The following is a 21,840-nucleotide window of genomic DNA, read 5'->3' on the forward strand; positions in this document are numbered from 1 at the left end:
TCTCAAGATTAAACAATTAGTTATGAAGTATTCCAGGCCCTTGGGAAGGTGCCCAGGAGATACCCCACCTGCTTTCCTGATGGCGCTGGCGCAGCCCCGGGCTGGCTCACTGCGCCTGCACCAGGTGAGAATGAAAGTCACTCTGCTGATGGCAGCAAGTTGACGCAGAATGACGTCACTCGTGGCTGTTGAGGTGTGAGCCCCAGCTGGCAAATCTCACAGCAGCAGTTCTGAGAACGTGGACCTGTGCCGGTCAAGGGACCGAGCACGCACTGCAGACCACAGCCTTGCCCACGCGGGAAAGGGAGACTCCTTGGCTTGAGACGGTGGCTCCCTCCTCCCCGTCCTGGAAGGGCCCCGCCTCCACAGGCGGCAGTTTGTCCGGATCTGTGACCCTCTGCCTCCATGTGGGCACCTTCCACAGCCCCCTGTGCAGACGGTCCCTGACTCCCCCCTTTCTGAGTTCACAGTTGTGCAGAGGCAGTCGCATTCTGGAGGAGCCATACCTGGGTTGAGTTTTCCAGCTTCTTCCAGGCAGGGCTGTGGTGTGCAGTCCAGTCCTGCCCGGGGTGCCGGGCAGTGCCGGGCACAGTCACGAGAGTGACCAGCTGACACGTGCACACCCTCCTGGACCCAGACCGGCATCTGTTCTTCACTTGCATAGCGATTCAATCAGCTACCATACGTCCACGCCGATTACAAACAGGTTTTGTGTTAAATAACTTTGCCCTCCCCGCACAGCTGAGCCAAGCCCACCCTCACTGGCACCTCCGTCCCTCTGTGGACGCTTTCCTCCCGGCCAGCCAGCCGACCGCAGGCTCCCTTGGTCGTGGGGAGGCGTCCATACCCACCCTTGCCCTGTGGATGGTGGCTCGGTGTGTGGTGATCCTCTGTCTGGACTTTGAGGCCCGGTGAGGCTGGCCGAGTATCCCTGGTTCCCATGCTCTCCTCACAGACAAGAGGTCAGGATGAGGGGGTTACGTCCCTGCAGGCAGAGCGACCCTGTAACCGGCTCAGGCCGGGCAGAGGAGGGCTGTTCCCGCGGGGGTTGCAGTCAGTCAGCTCAGTGTGCAGACCAGTGCTGGGGGCTTTCGTCCTCCACGGGGTCCTGCCCCAGAGGACAGCTGCCAGGTAGAGGGAGGGAGGCCCCGCTGCTGCCCGTGTGATGGGCGTGGCCACATGGAGCTGGCAGTGCTGAAGGCACAGTGCCCATCCAGTGCCCACACGACCCCACCAGACAGGAGCGACGGTGCTCACTGGGGGTGGAGACAGCTGAGGCCCCGGCAGACCCCCAGCTCCCCGTGCCTGCGCAGGTGCACAGTTAAGGACCCTCCCTGGGCGCCAGCAGTCCTGGTTCAGAGGCCCATGGGGGCCCAACTGCAGCTGTGGGGAGACTTGGAGGCGATGAGCGGTGGAGTGGTGGGCACCAGGCTCGCACAGGCTTCGCCCCACGGGCCACACTCCCTCTGCCTGGGCTCCCACACCCCAGGGGCAGGTCCCAGGGCCCAAGTTCCCAGGCCTGCAGTGCATTCTGGTGGCCCTGGTGATGCCGACCGTCACTCCTGGAACTAAGAGTGAGCCTGCACCCCTACAAGCATGGGCTCAGGCTGGCCCCCAAGTCCAGCTGGACCTGCCCGTCCCCTGTGACGGCTCTGTCACGGACGCCACTCGGCAACCCCGGCCACGCAACTCAGGAGGGGAAAGCGAGGCTGGACATTTGGGAACTTGGGCCGGGTCACCAGGACGTGAGCACAGCAGCTCCCACCTGTGTCCCCGCTAGAAACGGTTGGAAGCGTCTCAGATGCGTATAGATGAACTTAGGAAACAGGGACATGTACTGATTAATGTTTTGCTGACAGAGGAAAACCTGTGGGCTCTTCATCCCTTCAGAGGAAAAGCCCTGGTGCTCTCACAGCTGAAGGCGAGCTCACAAACCCAGTGTCCAGGGGCTCCTGCCGCGCTGGCCGGTCCTCAGAGGCCATGATGTCAGCTCCTCCCGGAGCGCTTCCCCAGCAGGAGGGGGGGCGCAGTGGCCCTGTCTCCTGGGGCTCGGGACTTTCAGGACCAGGTCAGGAGGGAGGAGCCTGGACGCCCCAACCCCGCAGAAGGCCCGCGCCGTCCCCCAGTGCTCAGAGCCCAGGGCCCTGCTCCAGGCACAGCAGGTTCCCTGGGCGTCCTGCAGGGGTGGAGGCTGGGAGCAGCTGTGCCCTGCCTCCTGCGGTGCCCCCGCCCCTCCCGTGCGGTGACCCTGTGTCTCCAGAGGTGTCCAGCTGGCGCCGGCCTGGCCCGGTCCTGGGAGGGACGTCTTCCCTCCCCCGAGGTCTCTCCTCCCAGGCCTCTGGCTGCACCTCCCCAGCCACAAGGCTGAGCCAAGGAAGATGTATGTGATGAGAAATACACTTTATTTCCTTTTTGAAATTATTTCCAGCTGAATAAAGATAGTAAAAACTCAAAGGAGAGAACAGAGCAAAACGTGTTTAGTAGATTTTGTCTAACGAATCCGTTTTAGAGTTGTTTACACACGAAGGAGGACAAAGCGAGGAACCCTGAATAACAGCTCTGGGTTAAGACATAATCCCACACCTGGAAACCGTGATTCAGATGGCAAAGGTGCCCTCATTGCAAACCTGAGACGGGATGCTGAATTTCTGACCTTCTGAACGACCCCGTCCCCGACGGAGCATCTGAAACTCAGCTTGCTCCCGTGCTCCTCCGTCGACCACATTTCCTCCGTGCGCCTCCCGCACGGCGCCCACGTGTGGCTCACGCGCGGGTCCGCAAGCAGGAGCAGGAGCCGTGCAGCAGCGAAGTCAGCTGCCAGCCGACAGCTACTCGAGTATGCAGAAGTCAGCGTCAACTAAAACACTGATGAAAACAGCCTCTTTTTTTCCCCGGTGGGTTTTGTTTTATTTAAAACGCGTGCTGTCCACCAGCCCCGACCCAGGAGAGCTGATGGGTCTTTCTTTTGTACAGAAGACAGTCCCACCCGCAGTGTAAACGCTTCCTCCCACGGTTCTCCTCTGAATTTACGGACCAGGGTAACGTGACACCCACTGACTGCAGTTAAACCCTCAGGAAAAGTCACTCTCAGTCCTCTTTTGTGGACACGCCGGGCATCGGTGAGTGGGGGCAGTGTAACCTGCAGCCGCTTTACAGAATCCAGAGCGAGGCCCCTGGGGTCCAGGCTTGCGCTGCACCCACCAGGCGTCGGGGGACACAGGGTGGAGCTTCTCTGAGGCAGCAATCGGGGAGATTCTGATCATTTTTCCACCCCTTGAAGTGATACCACTGGGCACATTCTCCAGCGGACATGCTGGTCTATTTAAAATAGCAACAAAACCCTCCTGCGTCTTATTTTAAAACGGGAACACCCAGTGAATATGATATTTTTATCTCCTCCGTTTGCTATCATGTTCTTTGCCAAACACTGTCTCAAATCCTTTGTGGAGCAAAGTACAGATATAGAGAGAATAAACAGGATGGTGCCAGCAGGTGCGGTAACGGGGCATCCCCTTCCCAGCTGCGGCCAAGATGCCTGGGCTGAGTGGGTGCCATCGCGGGGCCTCTGCTGGGACCCCACCCCCACGTGTCTGCCTGCTCAGTTCTGCAGCCCCAGGGGGCCAACCCCAGGTCTGGGGCAGGCTTTCCAAGACTCCTGGGGCTGGGGCACCGGGACCCCTGCGGCCACACACTCTGACCCCATCCTCCCAGGAGGCGGACCAGCCCTGGAGCTAGCGACCTCAGTCCGGTCCACAACCGGCTCCCACTAGGGTAAGAGTGAAGCACAGCAGGTGCAGCCCCCTCCCCAGATCCACCCCAGAAGTGGGGGTCCTCATCCAGGTGCCCAGACCCCAGCCGGGCAGCACTATGCATCAGGTAACTGTCACAATCAACTCACCCAGCAGACACGCGTGCTGGGCCCCAAGTGCTGCTCTGCAGGGGGCCCGCACACCCACACCGGCAGGGGTGACCCAGGAGGCCTGGCACGTCCCATGAGCTCCCAGGGACCCAAAGATTCACCTGGCCATGGCATTAAGAAGTTTCCTATCTGCTAGATTTTGAGTTAAGTGCCTGGGTGGAGAGGGCAGGGAGGCAAGAAGTGAGCCCCAGCCTCGACAAAGCTCAGATGGTGATCAGGGACCTCGCACCCTGCCGGCCAGCTCAGTGCCACCTCAGCCACCATGCACGTCTGTCCCGTCGGCCGGCCTGTCCTGGAAGGGGAGCTGACGGGCCTGGTTCTCACGCAGCACAGTCAGGTCCCTCCTCTCTCCAGGAGAACAGTCAAGTTGGAAAGAAAAGGCGGTCCCAGCCCATGTGAAGGCCCCTGCTCCAGGACGAGAGAGCCAGGCCAGCTGACGTCAAGGGATCCTCACTAACAACCCGCTCTTGGAAGAAGAGATTAAGGATGCACTCGCCCTCGCATCAGAAGGAATAACCCAGAGGAACAAACCTACCTGAGGAGGCAGAAGCCCTGTACTCAGACAACTAAAAGACACCCATGACAGAAACTGAAGACGAAGCAAACAGGTGGAAAGGTAAACTGTGTTCTTGGATGGGAAGAACCAATATTGTTACAACGACCATGCCACCCAAGGCAGCCTGCAGATCCCTATCAAAGTGCCAATCACATTTTTCACAGAACTAGAACAAAAGCTTTAGAATTTGTATGGAAACACCAAAGACCTTGAATAGCCAAAACAATCTGGAGAAAAAGAACAGAGCTGGAGGAATCATGCTCCCTGACTGCTGACAATACTGCAGAGCTACAGCAATCAAAGCAGTGTGGTACTGGCACAGAAACAGACCCACGGGCCAACGGAACAGGACAGAGAGCCCAGAAATGAACCCACACACTTACGGTCAATCATCTACAACAAAAGAGGCAAGAATATACAGGGGAGAAAAGACAGTCCCTTCAGTAAGCGGCGCTGGGGAACCTGGGCAGCTACAGTTAAAGACTGATGATGGAACGTTCTCTAACATCAGGACAAAAATAAACTCAAAATGGATTAAAGACCTAAATGCAAGACCAGGTGCTATAAAACTCCTACAGGAAAACACAGGCAGAACACTCCGTGACGTAAGTCGCAGCTGTATCTTTTGGATCTGTCTGCTAGAGTAAAGGAAATAAAAGCAAAAGTAAACAAATGGGACCTAATTAAACTGAAAAGCTTTGGACAGCCAAGAAAACCATAAACAAAATGAAAAGGCAGCCTGCAGACTGGGAGAAGAGCTCTACTTACAAATGATGTGGCTGATGAGGGGTTAACATCCAGCATCCATGAACAGCTCATGTGAGCCAACGTCAAAACAAACCTGGTTGAAAAATGGACAGAAGACCTGAGCAGACATTTTTCCCAAGAGGACATGCAGACGGCCAGCAGGACAGGCACATGAAAAGGCGCTCAACATCACTAATCATCAGGGAAACGCAAATCAGGATCACAGTGAGACACCACCGTGCACCTGCCAGGATGGCTGCCATACGCAGAACACAAATAACAAATGTTTGTGAGGGCGTGGAGGACAGGGAGCGCCCTGCACTGCTGGTGGGAATGTAAACTGGTGCAGCCGCTCTGGAGAACAGTGTGGAGACTCCTTAAAAGACTAAAACTAGAACTAGCATGTGATCCAGCAATCCCACTCCTGGGTATTTATCCAAAGAAGAGAAAAACACTAATTCGAAAAGATACACGCACCCCACCGATCATGGCAGCACTATTTGCCACAGCCAAGTCATGGAAGCGGCCTAAGTGTCCATCAGCAGAAGACTGGATAAAGCGGATGTGGCGTGTATGCACCGTGGAATACTACTCAGCCATAAAAAGAATGAAATCTTGCCATTTGCAGCAACATGGGAGGACTTGGAGGGCATTCTGCTAAGTGAAGTAAGTTGGACAGAGAAATATTTGTATGATATCACTTACATGTGGAATCTAGAAAATACAACAAACTGGTGAATATAACAAAAAAGAAGCAGGCTCACAGACACAGAGAGCACACGAGTGGTGAGCAGGGTCGGGAGGGGCACAAACTGTCAGGTGTAAGACAGGCTCGAGGATGGGCTGTGCACACTGCGAACGGAGCCGATGTTCTGTAACAACTGTAAGTGGAAAGTAACCTTTAAAAAGTGCATTAAAGTTTAAAAAAAGAGAAGTCCTCACAGAGCAGAACCCACTTTCTGCAAGAGGCGTCACCACAGGCAGAGAGCCGGGCAGGGGTGGGGGTCCCACTGGGCTCGTCCCGGGGCCCTGGCCGCTGGGACTGAGCCCCTTCACGGCTGCCCTGTGACTAAGGTGGAAATGCACGGGAGCCGTGACCCGGCATCTGCTTTAGGAACAAGGCAGGGCACAAGCTTGGAGAACAAAGTGAAAAATCACCTCCAGGCAGCACGCTTACGGAGACTTTTATTTCCTTCCTTAGACTTCTACAACATGCGAGCATTCCAGACTGAAAGTGCATTGTCCTTAGTGGCCGAGGACGCAGTGTGTGGCGTCTAGGGCAGTGGCCGGGGACCGGCGTGCTTCGTGGGAAAGCAGCTTTCCCGGCACCCGGGCGCCGCCATCCAGGGTCCCCATGGGCCTCAGGGAGGCTGCTGTGGTGACAGTGACAGACCAGTACTGGGCGATGTTTCACTTTCCGCCCCACAGTCTCTGAACAACAGCGTCCTTGGACTTGGGAGCCTGAAAACGGCGCTAACGGCCACTGTCGTCCTTCCTGGGCCGTCGGCTCCCTCCAGGCTGGGCCCAGGAGCTGGCCTTCCTGAGCAGGACTGGAGGGGCCAGACCCGCATCCCGGTGTCTCCTTGACCGTCTCGTGGCCGGCAGGGTCAAGGTCACAGGCCACCCAGGAGTCAAACTACGTCAAACTGAAGCCCTTTGTCTTCTTCCAGGACCGGAGGGGGACACTCACTGTCCCCACCGAGTCTGAGCTAGGATGGGCCACATAGGCGCCTGCCAGCTGGGGACCCCACAAGGGGCAGAGAGCCCTCAAAGCTGAAGCCCGAGCCCCCAGGAGGGGACACACAGACCCACTCCAAGCTCCGCACCAAAGGGTGAAGCCTAGAAACACCTGCTCTGCACAGAGACAAGCGGGACCTGAACGCCCCTGGTGAAGACGCCAGCTCAGGCAGGGTGTTGCCAGCACGGCCACAGTGGCAGGCCACGAGGCTCACGTCCTCCCAGGGCCACCACAGACAGAGCGACTCTGCTGGCCCTACTGCGCTCAGAGCAAGGCTGCTGGTTCCCGCGGGGACTCACTTGGGAAGTGTGAACGTGTCATTGGCCCTGAGAGTCATTGGTCTGAAGGACAGATCAAAGGACTTCTGGTCGCTGAAGCTCTGGGCTCTGTACTTGGCCAGGTGGGCTGCCCTCCCGCCAGGTCCGCGTCCCAGTGAGCCTCTCCCAGCCCTGTGGGTGTCCGGAGACCTCTCCTGGGCTGGGGCACCAGGCACGTGGCAGCCCCCCAGCGGGGATGTGGGCACTGCGGGGCCTTGTGCTGGCCGGGGACCGGGGGCTGTCTGGCTCTCCCCTGCCCGGCATGGTGCTCCAGGCCCCCCATGGCTACCCCTGGGGTCCGGTCTCCCGGCTGCCACACTTCTGCTCACGATGGGCACCACCTCCGCTGAGCTGCCTGTGGGCCGTGCCAAGCCGGGGGGCACCACCCTGCCAGCCGGGGCCTGTGTCCGGCGCATCGGGCTCTCTGCAGGGGAAGGAGCTTGGTTCCCGGCTGCCTGGGCTCTGGGTCCCCAAGGGAGGCCCTCTGCACGCCTTGCCCCCTGCCCCAGTGGGTGCTCTGGGCCTCTCCCAGTGTGCGGGCCGGGAGCCTCCTCTGTCGGGGCCACCGTGTCATCCCCCGCAGCCTCGTCCCGGGGCCAGCTCGCGGCCTCAGCCCCATTCGAGCTGGCCTTCTCACTTAAACAGGCTTCTCCCTTCTTTCCAGGACCCTTCAGACTCACAGGGCCCCCCTCCTCTTGCCCACGGAGACTTTCTCTACTGCCCAGGCCAGCCCATGGTCGCTGCTTCTCCCCAGCCACGACTTGCCCGGGCGCCTGGAGGTTGGCGTCCTTCCAGGCCGCCCTGTCTGCCCCCTGCCCTTCTGCTGCTGTCGCCCCCCAGGGAGGCTGGTGGGAAAGCCCAGCGCCTGCAGGAAGCTGCTCTCTGGACCAGAGGAGCGCCCTGCCTGTGGCTGGCTGGCTGTCCGAAGGCAGTGGCCTGGTGCCCAAGGTGTGGCTCAAAGCCCCCTCCTTGTGGCCTCCCTGTGGCACCAGGCTGCCTGGCGCAGGAGTCCAGGGCTCTGGGCTGTTCCCCTGATGGCTCCACTGCACAGCACCTGCGTTTCTGCTTCCAGCCGCCACCTCCATTTTGCCTGTGGCTGGTTTATGGGAAGCAGCCTCCTTGGGCGTGACCAGTGGGAGTGGGGTGCTGGCAGCCTCCTGCAGGGGAGTGGGCAGGGACCTCGAAGGCTGGGGAGTGGGCTCCTGCACCACTAGACCGGGGCCTGTGGGCAGCACAGGGCTGCCTCCCTCCTGCCAGGGGGCCGACTCTTCTGCCACCCTGTTTCCTGGGCTCAGGGCATTACCTGTCGCTGAAGCCGGGGGACTCCTGGAGGCCCCCGCAGCCGTCACCCGCCCGGGCGCTCTGAAGCTTGGTTTTAGTTGTTCATTTGAGAATGTCGCTCTGTTCTGGCCACGATTGTGGCTGGTGCTGCCTCCAGCCCTGGCTGAGGGCCAGGTCAACTCTGGTGACCACAGGGTCCCGCTGCGTCCTTCTCGCTCACATAGGGGGCTCTTGTCCATAGAGATCAGGCTCTCAGGCCCTGTCCCGTCCTCGGCCAGTCCCGTCCCTGGCCATCTGGGGACGTCGGTCTTGCTCCTCCCTTTGGGAGCTGGTGCTGGCTGACTGCTGAGGGCACAGCTGGCCGGTCCTCCCCGAGGGTCTTCCAAGGCCGCGGAATGATGTGGCGAGGGGCCGAGGTCGCCCACCGGCCTTTCCCCAGACTGTGGCCAACGCAGCTCGGAACTGGGCTCAGAAGCGCCTTCCCCTGAGCTGCCCTTGTGCTCCTGGAGCTTGTGTGAAGCCTCGGGGCTGCGTCTGGCTGCTTTTCCTGCAGGAAAGCTTGTCTGTGGCTTCATCAGGGGAAGAGCCGTGGGGACATCGGGATGCTTGCGGAGAGCACCCCGCGGAGGCGCGAGTGCGGGGCCAGCCCCTGTCTGGGCCGTGGTGCGAGGCAGGGCTCCCGCGTTCCCAGTCTCGCCCTCTCCCCCCTGAAGACTCCTGCCTTGGTTTTGCCGGTCTTCACGGCCTGGTGCCTGGTGCTGGGTGGTGGGAAGGGGCGGCACCGTGTGCACGACCGGGGGCCTGACCGTGACCTGCGGCCGCTCCACGGCCGGCTGTGTGCGCCGTGTGGCCTGGGCTGTGGGTGCGTCCAGTGGTGGGATTTGTCCGGGTGCTTTCTGTTCTGGGAGGCTCTCCTGGACGGCAAAGAGGGGGTCTCGCTCTGAGCCTGCAGTCGCTTCTGATTCATCCTCCGAACTGCAGATGGTCAGGGTGACTTTGGGGGCAGCCCCTTCTTCCCGGCCTGCGAGCTCCATCCCTGGGGCGGCCCCCGTCCTGTCGCCCCCGGCTGCCCCGGCGCATCCTGGGCTGGCTGGTCCAAGTGAGGACGCCATGGGCTCATGGCGGGGAAGGGCTTCGCCCCTGGAGGAGGCAGGAGAGGGGACCGTCTCCAGGCTGTCCCTGGGAGTGGCCACCCAGGGCATGGAGGGCTGCGGGGGCTGCCCCCACCCTGGTGCTCTGCTCTCGTTGGGAGCCATCTCCCTCACACAGGAGGACGGGCCTGCTTCTCTGGGCGCGTGGCCCAGGCCTGCCGAGTGGCTGACCTTGGCGCAGTGGGCCAGCCAGGCCCGGGGGCTGCAGACCACGGTGGCGAGGCAGAAGGGCAGCACAGGCTCGGCTGAGCAGGCCAGGAAGCGGGCGGGGGGTGTGCGGATGCAGGTGCTGGCCACGGTGGCCGTGCGGAGCACGCGGGTCTCGGGCCGGCGCAGCCTCTTCCGCGGCAGGCTCTTCTTCTTCCGGTCCTCCACGCGGACGGGCAGCACCCGGGCCTCCGCGCACAGGCAGCCGCTCTGCTCGAACTTCTCCCGCAGCCCGGCCAGGACGGAGCTCCGCTTGCCCCCCGTCTTTGGCAGGGGGCCCCTGGCAGCTCTGGGAGGCTCCGTGGGAGGACTCCCCTCGGCCTCCTTCTTCTCCGCAGCCAAGAACATCTTCAGGATGGTTTTCACAGAGCTCTTCCCGGCCGGGAGGCCCCGGGGCTTCTCGCGGCCAAGGGGCTCCTGGGCCTGCGCGGGGCGGCCGGCTCCCTCCCCGGCCTTCTCCAGGAGCTTGTGGATGGTGGCCGCCACCAGGCCCCTGCTGGGGCCCTGCCGGTCCTTGCAGATCAGCCTCCCCACCTCCCGGGTCCTCTTGAGAGGCCCTCGGCCGGTGCCCATGAACTTGGCCTGGAGGAGCTGGAAGCGTGTGGGCCGCCGCTGGGCACCCTGGGGCTCGGGGGCACAGCACCACCCGCCTGCCGCGGGCTCTGCCCTCTTGGCGGGAGGAGGCCCCTGGGGCCCGTCCTCGAGGTCAGTGACGTAGAGCAGCAGGCTGCTGAGGATGGCGTGGGCTGCCAGGTCGCAGGTCACCCTGCTGACCTTCTTCTTGAGGGCTTGGACATCAATGGGCCTCTTGTTGCTGCAAATCCTGCTGCTCTTGGGGCTGCAGGGAAAAGAACCGTCAGTTTTACCATCGTGTTTTCCAAGGTGGCTCCACAGAACGCCCTTACAGAGCTACCCTTTCTGACCCCAAGAGGTCCAGGAACAGAAAGGGACTTGGATCTGGGTGCACCTCTGCTGCTGCCTGAGAGGCAGGGGTGCGGGGCGCTGCTTCCTTTTCAGTTCGCTGGCTGTGCTTTCTGGCTCGCGCCCTCTGCAGGGCTTTGGAGAGCTGATGTGAGATGGTTTTGCGAGAGCCCTTTGGAAAGTTACCTGCGTGCGTACGGTATTTATGTCTTTAAATAACGGGCACATTTCGCTTGCACAAATTGGGGAGGAAGAAGCATAAGGCATTTCCGTCCTCTGGGTCTGTGCACACCTCTAACCGTAACGTGTTACGTCCTGACTCGGCCCTGGCTCATCCCAAGGGCGTGCAGTCCCCAGAGCTGAGCCTCCCAGAGCAGCAGTGAGACCCTCGGGCCCTGGGAGGAGGGGAACTCAGCTTTCGGGGGGCCACGGGGGTGGGACCGATGTGCGGGGCCCCCAGAACAGGAGGGAATGGAGCTGGGGGCACTGGCCAGGCTCTGCCTTCCTGGCCCCCCCCTTGGAGACACATGCTCCTGGGGAACCCTCGAGGCTGAGAGGCCTGAGCCCCCGCTCTCCTGGCCCTGCCCCCGTGAGCCCTGCACCGCAGCCCAGCCTCCGACAGGCTGTGACCTCGCAGGGAAGGGAAGTCTCTGGGAGGTGCGGGCTCTGGGCCCGGGTCCAGGCCGAGGGGCTCTCCCCAGAGGGCGCGTCTGCCCAGCACAAGGACGAAGCTGGACAGACAAAGCCACCTCTCCAGACAGTAGTTTGGCAAAGATGTGCCCAGAACCCCAGCCCAGCCCTCCTCCCTGCTAGCCGTTCGTTCCAAGGGGGGGGATCAGGGTGCAGAGCCGAGACTGCAGGGACCGCTCCCAGTGCCACGTGTGACACCGACAACTGCAGACGCCCTAGAAGGCTGACACCGGGTGGGGCTCAAATACGGCCACATCCGCATTGGAGGACAAACCGCTGTGAGAAGGCGCTCCGCACGCTGCCGGAAACACAGGCCAAGAACAAACAGGAAGAAAGTATGTGAACATATGTTTCTTTCTGTAACTTTATGCGTTTTTGCAGAAAAGAGAGTTCCATTTTTAGAAGCTGCACACAAACTTAACTTTTAGGAAGCTGCTGGGAGCCCTCATGCGCTGGACTGACTGCGACTGCGCCCCCTGCTGGCCTACCACCCGACGGGAGAGCCCCTGGGTGGGCCGGGTGTCTGTCCATCCACTGCCCGGCAGTGGATCTGGACAGAGAATCACTCCTTTCAAGGAGTGAGGGGGCACGGATGTAACTGTGGACTCCTGACTCCCTGGGCTCCCCAGAACCCGGAATTCACCGGACACCGTGAACCCACGTGGACGCGGCTGCTCAGCCGCCCTCAGACGCTGAGGACGTCGGAACACCAGAAGGACTCGGAAGCGCGCACAGCGGGGTGGCACCCCCAGAAGCCCCAGCTCAGATCCCCTGAAGCTGCCGGCGAAGGGACCCACTTTGAGAACCACTGGGATGGAGTGGACTATTTCCAACCGCAGACCACCGTGCACCTGAGACCCAGACCTCTAAGCCATGAGGTGGGTGTGGGTCAGCCTGGCCACAGGATGGGAATGTGCCCTGGGCCCCCCAGGCGGCACTTGGGCAGTGAGGGTCGGGGAGACGGAGCCACAGGCTCCCACGGTGTCGTGCTCTATTTGGGAAGGTCAGCAGTCCAAGATGGCGCCCACCTGTGACACCTGCATCAAACCAGCCCCTCCCTGACACCGCCCCCGTGGTCTCTGTGGGCGTCTGCTCCGTGGTCTGTGTGAGTGCCCACTCTCCCTCATGATGAGGTCACTCGCCAAGGGTTGCATGGGGTCACCAGAGACCACCTTTTGGCAGGTTACAGATGCCCACGGTGGATTAGTGGTCCAGGTGCTTCATCCAGAGCCCTGGACTTGTCCCTGCCTATCTTCCAAAGGGAGACATGGCCTAGGACCCCCGAGGGGATGGTGAGGAGGTGAGGTCAGTCCTGTGGCCGAGTGCTGGGGCATTTACTTCTACCCTGATTGTTACGTGGGGGTCCCCAGCCAAGTAGGGGGTCACAGCCGCAGAAGGGGATGAATTCCAGCCCAGAGCCTGCTGTCCTCATGCACACAGGAGCCTCTGGGGCTCCATGTGGGGTCCCCCTGCCCTATTCTCCAGGCCCAGAGCTCAGCCTACCTGGCCTCCTACTCTGCTCCAGCCACACTACACTCGGCCAGTTTTGAGCTCATTCCTACCCCAGGGCCTTTGCGTGAGCCACTCCTGCTACTTAGGGCAGATTGTGAGTGGGGCTTCTCATGTCCCCTCCTGAGCACATGGCCCAGGGCGCCCCTAGCGCATCACGGGAGAACCCTTGCTACACACCCTCGTCTGAAATTCGAGTGCAGCTCTAAGTTCAGACATGTCGAGTGTGGTTCCACGTGTCTCCTGTCCCAGCTTGAGGCCTCCACGGGGGGACATGGTCTCTCCTTTCCCCAGGGGAACGCCCACTCCCTGCTGCACAGAGTCCTTCTGCCGGGGCCTCCTGCCAGGTTCTGCCCAGCTCTCCTCCACTCGCCTTAAGCTCTGGGCTCCTGAAGTTATGTCTCCTGGCAGTGCTGGGTGCTTTCCCAGCTCCATGCTTCGTCCACACTGAGCCTCCGGCCTGGCACAGCTGCACCCCCTGACGAGCTCCTATTCATCCTTCACGACCCAGTTCTGATGCCCCTGCTTTCCCAGGTGTGCAGTGGCACCATCTGCATTGGTCCTGCTAGGCCTCTCAGCGTCCCCCACAGTGTGACACTCCCGGCCACTGCACCCCAAAGTCACTAAGTCAGAGTGGCCGTGGGGGGAGCAAGTGCCCGTGGGGGCGAGTGCCCCATGGGGGCATGGTCCTCTGCCCGGCCTGTCCCTCCAGACCCAAAGGCCAGCCCAGCCCAGCACACTCTTCCTCCACCTCCCAGCATAGGACACGCAGGCAAGGTTACGGTTCCCGCCCATCAAAGTCAATGGGGGTCTAGGGTCAGCCAGCGCGCCTCCGCCCTGCCAGTGCTTCCTAGGGGACGGTGGGGCCTGTGGCTTCATGTCCCACCCCTGGTGGAGTGGACGTGACCAAGCCCGTCCCAGGACAGGGCTGGAACATGTTTCTCTCAGGGCCAGTATCAACAACAGGGCTGCAGTAAATGTTCCTGACTCAGTCCTGTCAGTAACTCTGCCCTGAGAGGTCACTTGAAAACACAGGGACACCAGAGTCACCACTGTGACACACCGTGTCCCACCTTGGCCGCCAGCCAGACCCTCTGTGGTGTGCGGGTGTGGGAAGGACCGGACCCTGCATCCCAGCCGAGGGAAAGGGCAAGGAGTGTCCAGTGCCGCCAGGGGGGCCGCCCCTCCTTGGGGCCTGGCTGACCTCTGCCACCTGCCAGCAGGGCCCCTGCCCCCGCGAGACCCTGCTCATGCATCCTGGGGAGGAGGGGAGGAGGAGGGGGAGGGGGGAGGCCGCCGCCCCCCGGCCACCACCCCGGGCGCTGAAGCAGTTCCTGGGCGGGGATGCTGTGTTCTAGGGAGCTGGCGGCTGGTCTGGGGCGCGTCTGGCCCCTGACTCGCCGCTGACCCGCCCTCGCCCATTTCCACATTCCCACCCTCTCAGGGCGAGCCAGGGGCACACGGCGGCCCTCCTGCCACCCTGGCAGGGGTCTTCTCTGTGGCGCTAAGACCCCTCCCCAGCTCTTGGCCAGCAGCCCCCCAGGCCGGTCCCCTGCCACCCCAGGTGTGTGCTCTGCCGGGGACCCGGCAGCAGCGGAACTGCATCATCTGACGTGCTAATGCTCTCCGCCCCACAACTATACCCAGGGGACAGAGACAGGGCCGGACTCTGCCCCCACCCCCGGCCTGGCGCACAGACGGGCCTCACTCAGGGTGTGGATGGAGATGCACCTGCACACTGTGCTGTTACCACAGCTGCTCCTGACCCTGCGTCCCCACGTCCCTGCAGAGCCATGGAGGCCAGCTTATCCTGCCCTCCTCCAGCCCCTGGTGGGGCTGCATGCAGCCGATGCTTAATAAATGCCTCGCCTCCGTGTGACTGTAGAGGCACCGTGGGCTCAGGAGAGGTGGGGAGAGAGGAGTGGGCTGCCCCCGGTCTCTGCAGGGACAGCCAGAGGCCGCGTGGCCGTTGTAACAGCGACTGCAAATCGCAGCCCCAGCCCCGGTGGGCAGCGCCTGTCTCTCTAGTGAAAGAAATGTCTGGCTGTTTTGCGCTTTACTCAGTGACGAGGTGGCTAACAGCGGACACTGTGCCAGCGACAGCCTGACAACCTGGACCCTGTGCTTCCTGGAAGTGAGTCTGGAAAAGGAGGGTGGGTGTCCTCTGGGCTGGAGACCCCGTGGCCTTGCACCTACACCTCACATCCTGGCCCTGGCCGTGGGGGGACAGAGGGCTGTTGGTCCAGCGGGGGCCCCAGGCCCTGAGCGTGGGCGGCTGTTCCAGGACCTGAGATTCGGGGACTGAGCAGTGTGTTCTGGGGACGCCCTCTCGAACCTGATGATGACTACTGCTGTGTGTGTGTGCGTATGAGTGTGTGTTTGCATGTGTCTGTGTGTTTGCATGCACGTGTCTGCGTGTGTCTGCGTCTCTGCGCACACGTGTCTGTGTGTGTCCATGTCTGTGTGTGCACACGTGTGTCTGTGTGTCTGTGTCTATGTGTGTCTCTGTGTATGTCTCTGTGTCTGCGTCTCTGTGTGGGTGCACGTCTGTGTGTGTGTCTGTGTCCGTGTGTGCGCACGTGCAGTGAGGGACAGGCGGGGAGAGCGGCGCAGCAGGTGGGGCTCACCATCAGTACATCAGCAGTTGGTGAACCTGGCTGAGGGGACCACAGATACTTTGTTATTACTAAGACTTGTGTGTGTTGGAAGCACTTGAGGACAGTTAGGACAGGTCAGGAAGGAAGCAAAGCAAGGTGATGAGTGCCTTCTGACCCTAGAAACACAGACGGCCCAGCCCGGCAGGGACACTGGGCCCCTGGCTTACCCGGGCTGCCGATGCCCCCTGTGGCTGCAGCTCTTAGAGGGCCCTGTGGCTGGGTTCCAGCCAGGCCAGCGAGCGGCTCCCATCTGCATCGTGGGGGTGGGGGTCGAGGTGGAGGTGCCCTTGGGCGCCGTCTTGCCTGCAGCTCGGCAGCCTGAGAGCCTGAGAGCCGGCTGCTGCCGCTGCCCCCGCCCTGCCCCATCGGTCCTCCTGCCCCACCTTGGGGTGAATTTCACGATGGAGTTTTAAACCCACATGTTTGGCAGAGCGTCAGCTCGGGTATTTTGTGTTCCATCAGTTGGCGTCGGGTCGATTCTCCCAGTCCTGTCTGCCCTGGGGGCGGGGTTCCCCTGTGGGGCTGGGGGCTGTGGTGAAGCCTCGAGGAGTCAAGGAGGCCGGAGGGCAGTTACGGAGCAGGAGCTGGCTGGTCAGACTGGTCTCTCCACCCAGCCTGGGGCTCAGGCTCCTCTGTGGCACAGGGCCTTCCCCTCCCTGAGCCTCCTACTGACGGTGCTCGGGTTTGGGGAGATGCGCCTGGAGGTGGCGGTCACCATGGTCATGTCAGAGAGCCGGCCGCTGGAACCTCCGAGGGGGCCCTCCTGCTGTTGCCCCGTGACTAGCCCTGCCTGAGGGAAGTGACAGCTGTGTCTGCACTGCTCCCAGACGTGAAAACACCAGGGAACATGACTGGAATACTAAATGCAAAACCTTCCAGCCAAAGAGCGTGGGGACAGGAATTAACTGAAATCAGCCTGAAGCCTCAAAACGCCTGAGGGGGGCAAGGCACCTGCCCCCACATCGGAGCCACAGGCAGGAGCTGGGGGCCTGCCCCTGGGACACAATGCAAGCCCTTCCAGCGGGCACCACGTTCCAGCCGCAGGCAGGGCTGCCCCCCAGCCCCAGACCTCACGCCCACGTCCTGTGCCAGCAACGGGACCACTGACACAGGCTGTGGCTACAGACGCAGGCGGGAACGGCGCGCGGGTCACACCCCAGGACCCACACCTGCCCTGAGTCACCGTCGCCTGTCCACCGGGAGCCGGAGGCAAAACCGCCCCTGCAGCTGCGGGGAAAACCCGCCGTGCCGTTGGTGGAGATGAACTTCTCAGAGGCACAGGAATGGACATTTGGAGTCAGCGCGAGGAGGAGCGTCTGAAGACGCCACTTCAGGACAGGAAGCTACCTGGCAGTGCGCCAGAGGGTCCGAGCACACGTGGTGGCACGGCACACGTGGGGGAGCTCCAAGCAAGAGCGCAAAAGGCCAAGGGGGGCGCGCGTGATGACGCAGGAAGAACTAAAGAGTGGCCAAGTGAAAGACGCCCAAAGTAAGTACTGCGTAACACGTAGCTCCCATCTGCGGAGAAAGGCAGCGTGAGCCTGTGTCTGTGTGTGTGAACGGACGTGTGTGCGTGTACGCGAGTGTGTTTGTGTCAGTGCGTGTACGTGTGTGAATGTGTGTGTGTGCACGTGTGTGTGTGTGTGAATGTGTGTAACACACAAATCCAAGCGTGTGGAGAGCTTTCTGGAAGGACACAGAAGGACCCATGCTTCTCTGGTCCCTGGTGCTGAGTCTGGGTGACGGTGCGGAGGAACCGTGCTTCCCACACGCCCCACTTGTGGGGCTGAGCTCTGGAAGCTGTGTGCAGGTCTTCCTTTTCCAATAAAGATGGAGCCACTAAGTATTACAGTTTTAAACATCTGAGCAGGTGTGGAATTCTCCTCATTGCTTCTAGTGGGTTTGCTTTCCTTTTCAACATCTGCGTCCCTCTGTAACAGCAGGAAGACACGGGGAAGGAGTCTGACTCTGATCTATGATGCCTATGAATGTGTCTAACTTACGGTCGGCCTGTAGACAGACTCACTCCCTGGTTCTCAGGGACGGGCTTGATTCTCCTCGGTCGTCAATCAGAGGGATCAAGGGCCCTCTGACCCAGCCGCACCCCGTTCCTCTCGGCGGTTCCCTTCCGCATGGCAGAGTTGAAAGGGCCGCTTTGGGGGGAAGCTGGGGAAACGGGACATCACTTCCAAACAGGAAGCCCACCGCGTCGAGTGCGCCTGGGAAAGGGGTCCACTCACCTTAACCGGGTCTGGTCCTGGAAGACAACTCGCAGTGACTCCCCCACACCCACTAGCACTGTGTGGACCCTGCCTGGTGGAGGGGCCTGTGCCTCTGCCTCTTTGGACCGGAAACTATCACCAGCAGCGAGGTTAGTTCAGTTATGCAGGATCGTGCGTGGAAACCACCGTGTCACCCTCTGCGTGTACGTGAAGGCCCACGGGTTCTCCCCGGCACGGAGGGGAGCCTGCGCTTCCCTCAGAAAAGAAAAGTGATGGGTTCGCTGGAAGCATGCCTGCCCTATGCCCACAGCCCGGGGCATGGGGGGGGGGAGTGGGGTGCCGGGGAGGGCCTCAGGGCTGTGTCCGAGTGGCCAGCAGGGATGGCCTGGCTGTGCTCCGAGGCAGGCCTCCAACACACAGAGCCTGCAGTCACAGGACCGGCTGGCCAAGCTGCCAAGCGCGTGTTACTTGTCAATCACCCTCCACCATTTCACTCACACCAGACGCTACTTCAAGAAGACTGGGTCCAAGGTTATTTTTAGCAAGAGCAAGTGTCCTCTCTCAAGGCTGTCGGCTTAGAAGCCCAGGCCACAGGGGACAGGAACCAGCCCTGCTCCTTGTCAGGGCCTGGGGGCGGGGCAGCAGACCCTGTGTTTCCTACTTCGTCAGTTAGTTGTTCCATCAGCCCCTAGTGCGACTGAAGCCGGGGCCGGCGGGTCAAGCGCAGCGCTTGGGCTCCGGTACCTACTGCTCCTCCCTCTGCTGTGCAGACACTGCGGTGCGCGTGGCCGAGGCCCGCCAGGCCGCGGAGCCTGAGATTGGCAGCTGTCCAAATGCGCATCTGAGAGCTCAAACCAGGCAGCGGCGGGGTCCTGCAGACGGAGGCGGCCCGCTGGAGCAGGGCCGTGGTGGTTAGTGCCGTCCAGTGAGTGAGCAGAGAGCGTTAGTTTTGCGACAGAATAAAATACACCGATTGTCCGAGAGACTCTCCGTGACACTGTATTTGGAGGCTTGAGGGAGTCAGATCCAGTGAGGCAGCGGTAAGGCCCTGGGCTTGGGCCAGGAAGAAGACTCCCGTAGGACAAGCGATGTATTTTATGCAGCAGTTAGAGTCCTGAAGTCGGGGGAGTTAGAGTGTCGCGGGAGCTGCGTGTGGCGGAGGGGCCTGGGAGGGAAGCGGCTTTACTTCTCCTGGGTGGACAGGCGGTACAGGGCCTCGCCCAGGCGCCCCAGCTCCTCCTTGTGCTCCAGCTCCCGGTACAGGCCTCCGGGGACGCCGTCCAGGCCGTGCAGCAACCCGAACAGGCAGCCTGCGATGGCCCCCGTGGCCCCGCTCTCACCTGGAACGGAGGGAAGCACAGGTCTGCAGGGCCCTGGGCAGAGCGGCAGCCCCTCCATGACCTGCACTGGCCCCCAGGGCCTCCAGCCACCCCCCAGCCAGGCCCGCCCGGAGGCTCCTCTGGGCAGACCCCCGCGCAGGCAGCCTGGGGCTGTCTCAGGTTCGCTCTGGGCAGCACCTGATGCGGGGCAGACGTCCCCTCTCCCCTCCGGAACAGCTGGACGCCCTGGCTGTCAGGGGGCCACACCCCGCGAGCTCCTGGCCCCGTGGGCTGCCCTCCTGCCCTCAGCCGGGTTTGGGGCCGCCCCCTCCTCCGCATGCCAGCCAGCTGCTCAGGGCCCTGCTGTCCTCCCCGCTGCTCCCCGTCTCCCGGGAACTGGAGGTCCCCGCAGTGTGGGTGGGGATTGTGCATGCAGGAGGGGCCTGGCGGGTGTCCTTTTATTGCACACTGGCCGAGAAATGGCCACTGGCGGAGAAGCAAACCCACCGGCGAGGGACTGGCACTGCTGCCGGGAGGCGAGGAGTCCAGCTCCTCACACCCTGAGCCGTCAGCACAGCCAGACGGGCGGACTGTGTGCTCCTGGGACGGGCTGACTGCGGACTGCGTGCTCCTGAGGGGGAGGCGGCTGGCTGTGTGGGAAGGACCGTCTCACCTCCGTGGAACATGGCCCGGTGGCAGAGCTCCGTCCAGTTGCCCCTGGCTCCTAGGAGAGCGTCGTAGGCGATCATGGGGGCATCGTGGCCCCGCCGTCCCCCGCGACCTTCCGAGCTCCACTTCCTGTAGGTCTGGAGAAAGAGCCACCATCAGGGGAGGGGACACTGCGTCAGACACATCACAGCAGGAGCTCCTGGTTCATCTAGGGGACCATTGTTCACTCGCTCACCGAGCACTTATGTGATGCCACCTTGTGCAGGCGTGCCCCAGGCTGCGGAGGGACAGTGAGCAGGAGACAGTCTCCCACGGCCCTCATGCCCCCAGCCCCCCCAGATAAATGAACGTGCTAGCTGCAGGCAGTGAAGTCTGCGAGCAAAGGGTCTGAAGTGCAGTGAGGGGCTGTTGCGACCTGCGGCCTGGGTGGGGCGAAGGGACAAGCGAGGTCGAGCAGGCACTGTGTGTGGTCAGGGCCGCAGACTGGCTGGAGATTGTGGGCAATGATGGCTCAAGCAGCTGGTGGCACAGAGCAAGTCCCTCTGTGAGAGACTGAGGAGAGCAGGGAGGTGGACGTGGGCAGATCACTCCCCTGTGCCTTAGCAACAGAGTCAGCGTCGGTTTGGGACAACAGCGTCTCCACTGGAAGAAGTGTTTCTGCGTCTTCCTGCACCCAGGGAGGGCCGTAAGACACGAATGAAAGGGCAGTAGGAAGCACCTGAAGAGGGAAGGGTGGGCCCTTCCTTTCTCCCTACTCCTTCCTGACACCTGGAATGCAGATGTGCTGGCTGGAGCTGGGGTGGCTAGTTTGGGCTATGAGGCATGCTCTGAGAACAGCAGAGCAGCTAGACAGAAGGATCTTCAGCTCCTTCTTGCAAGGGAATTCTGACTCAATTCTGGACTCCCTCAATGTAAGGACGGAAAACTTCTGTCTTGGCTAAGCCACAGTTACTTAGGGTTTTCTCTTGTGCTACCAAATGTGACCCCAGTGATTTCAGCCACTTAGGGGATTTTCTCAGCATGGGGAATGCAGGTGGTTTGCACAAACCTATTTATCCTATGCGACCGTACGTCCCAGCCCCCAGCCCCTAGGAGAGATGAAGTGAAACGGAATATTTTTAAAAATCACATTTTCAATTTTTCTAGCACAAATCGTGCTTATAACCAGAGAAAATGAAAAGGTAAAAGCAGTGTCCATTTCAAACAGGCTCCCTCCACGAAGTCGTCCATGGTATGGGTGGCTCCTGGGCATGGGGCCCGGACCTGGCAGGCCTACCTTGTCTCGCTCCTCTGCATCGTAGTGGTCGGGAAAGCTGGCCTCAGTCTCCGAGTCCTCACTGATTTTTCTCTCCTCCAAGTAAAACTGCCATTTGGCTTCGAAGTAAAACCACTGCTCTTGGTACTCTAAACACAAAGAGCAGGTGGGCAGGCGGTAGTCGCCGTCCTGCTGGGCACGCGGCTGTGGGGGCAGTGAGCGGGAGGGGACAGAGGCCAGGCTGTATGCCTCCAGCCGGGCGGAGGGGAACCTGGCACCTTGCCTTAACAATTGCTCTGGAAATTTAAAAACACACTCGTAGCCACTTTGAGACACAAGCAAGGAAGGTGGAGATGGAAAAGCGACTCAGATGTTCTACACTGAGGCAGAGTCTGCAGCACCTTTAAGTGCGTTCCCTTGGAAATTCTAAACCTGTGCATTTTTGTTAATGCAACACTGTGCCTGCCGAGTCAGGACAGAGGATGTCAGCCCTAATTAACAGGTTGACGTCCATGCCCCAGAGGCACTGAAGCCACTTCCTGAAGTCACGTGTGTGCGACGCTGTCCCAGGAAGTCTGGGGCAGCAGCTGTGCTGGCTCGTGGGTGACGGGGACCGGGGATGGGGACTGGGGACAGCGCCCGTGGTCGAGAACCGGAGGCAGGGGATGCTCTGGGCCTAGCG

At 61.2% G+C, this 21,840-nt stretch overlaps 2 protein-coding genes across 2 annotated transcripts in view; both read right to left on the reverse strand.

The window, feature by feature from the left end:
- Positions 1-6,462: 6,462 nt before the first annotated feature.
- Positions 6,463-18,235, reverse strand: LOC116279733 (uncharacterized). Its single transcript, XM_031676158.2, has 3 exons — positions 18,135-18,235; positions 17,934-18,047; positions 6,463-10,754 (listed from the first exon to the last, which is right to left on the reverse strand). Exons 1-3 carry the CDS (start codon positions 18,233-18,235, stop codon positions 7,256-7,258), a joined length of 3,714 nt encoding a protein of 1,237 aa, XP_031532018.2. The 3' UTR covers positions 6,463-7,255.
- Positions 18,236-18,436: 201 nt separating this feature from the next.
- The window catches only part of LOC102526166 (inactive ADP-ribosyltransferase ARH2), a 33,667-nt gene continuing 30,263 nt past the window's right edge, over positions 18,437-21,840 (reverse strand). Inside the window, exons 5-7 of the mRNA XM_006218182.4 lie at positions 21,180-21,307; positions 19,908-20,040; positions 18,437-19,255 (exon numbers count right to left, since the gene is read on the reverse strand). Of these exons, the coding sequence (XP_006218244.1) occupies positions 19,098-19,255; positions 19,908-20,040; positions 21,180-21,307 (419 nt within the window). The 3' untranslated portion in view covers positions 18,437-19,097. The remainder of the gene's footprint in view (positions 19,256-19,907; positions 20,041-21,179; positions 21,308-21,840) is intronic.

The sequence above is a fragment of the Vicugna pacos genome, chromosome 14, assembly GCF_048564905.1.
Source record: "Vicugna pacos chromosome 14, VicPac4, whole genome shotgun sequence".
Classification (NCBI taxonomy): domain Eukaryota; kingdom Metazoa; phylum Chordata; class Mammalia; order Artiodactyla; family Camelidae; genus Vicugna; species Vicugna pacos.

Coding starts and splice junctions, on each gene's coding strand:
- LOC116279733 (XM_031676158.2), bottom strand. CDS start 18,235: ATGCCCCGGGCTGTGGGCATAGGGCAGGCATGCTTCCAGCGAACCCAT. Junction 18,048..18,134: donor CTCCGTGCCGGGGAGAACCC/GTGGGCCTTCAC, acceptor TGCTGGTGATAG/TTTCCGGTCCAAAGAGGCAG. Junction 10,755..17,933: donor CAGGACCAGACCCGGTTAAG/GTGAGTGGACCC, acceptor TTTTCCCTGCAG/CCCCAAGAGCAGCAGGATTT.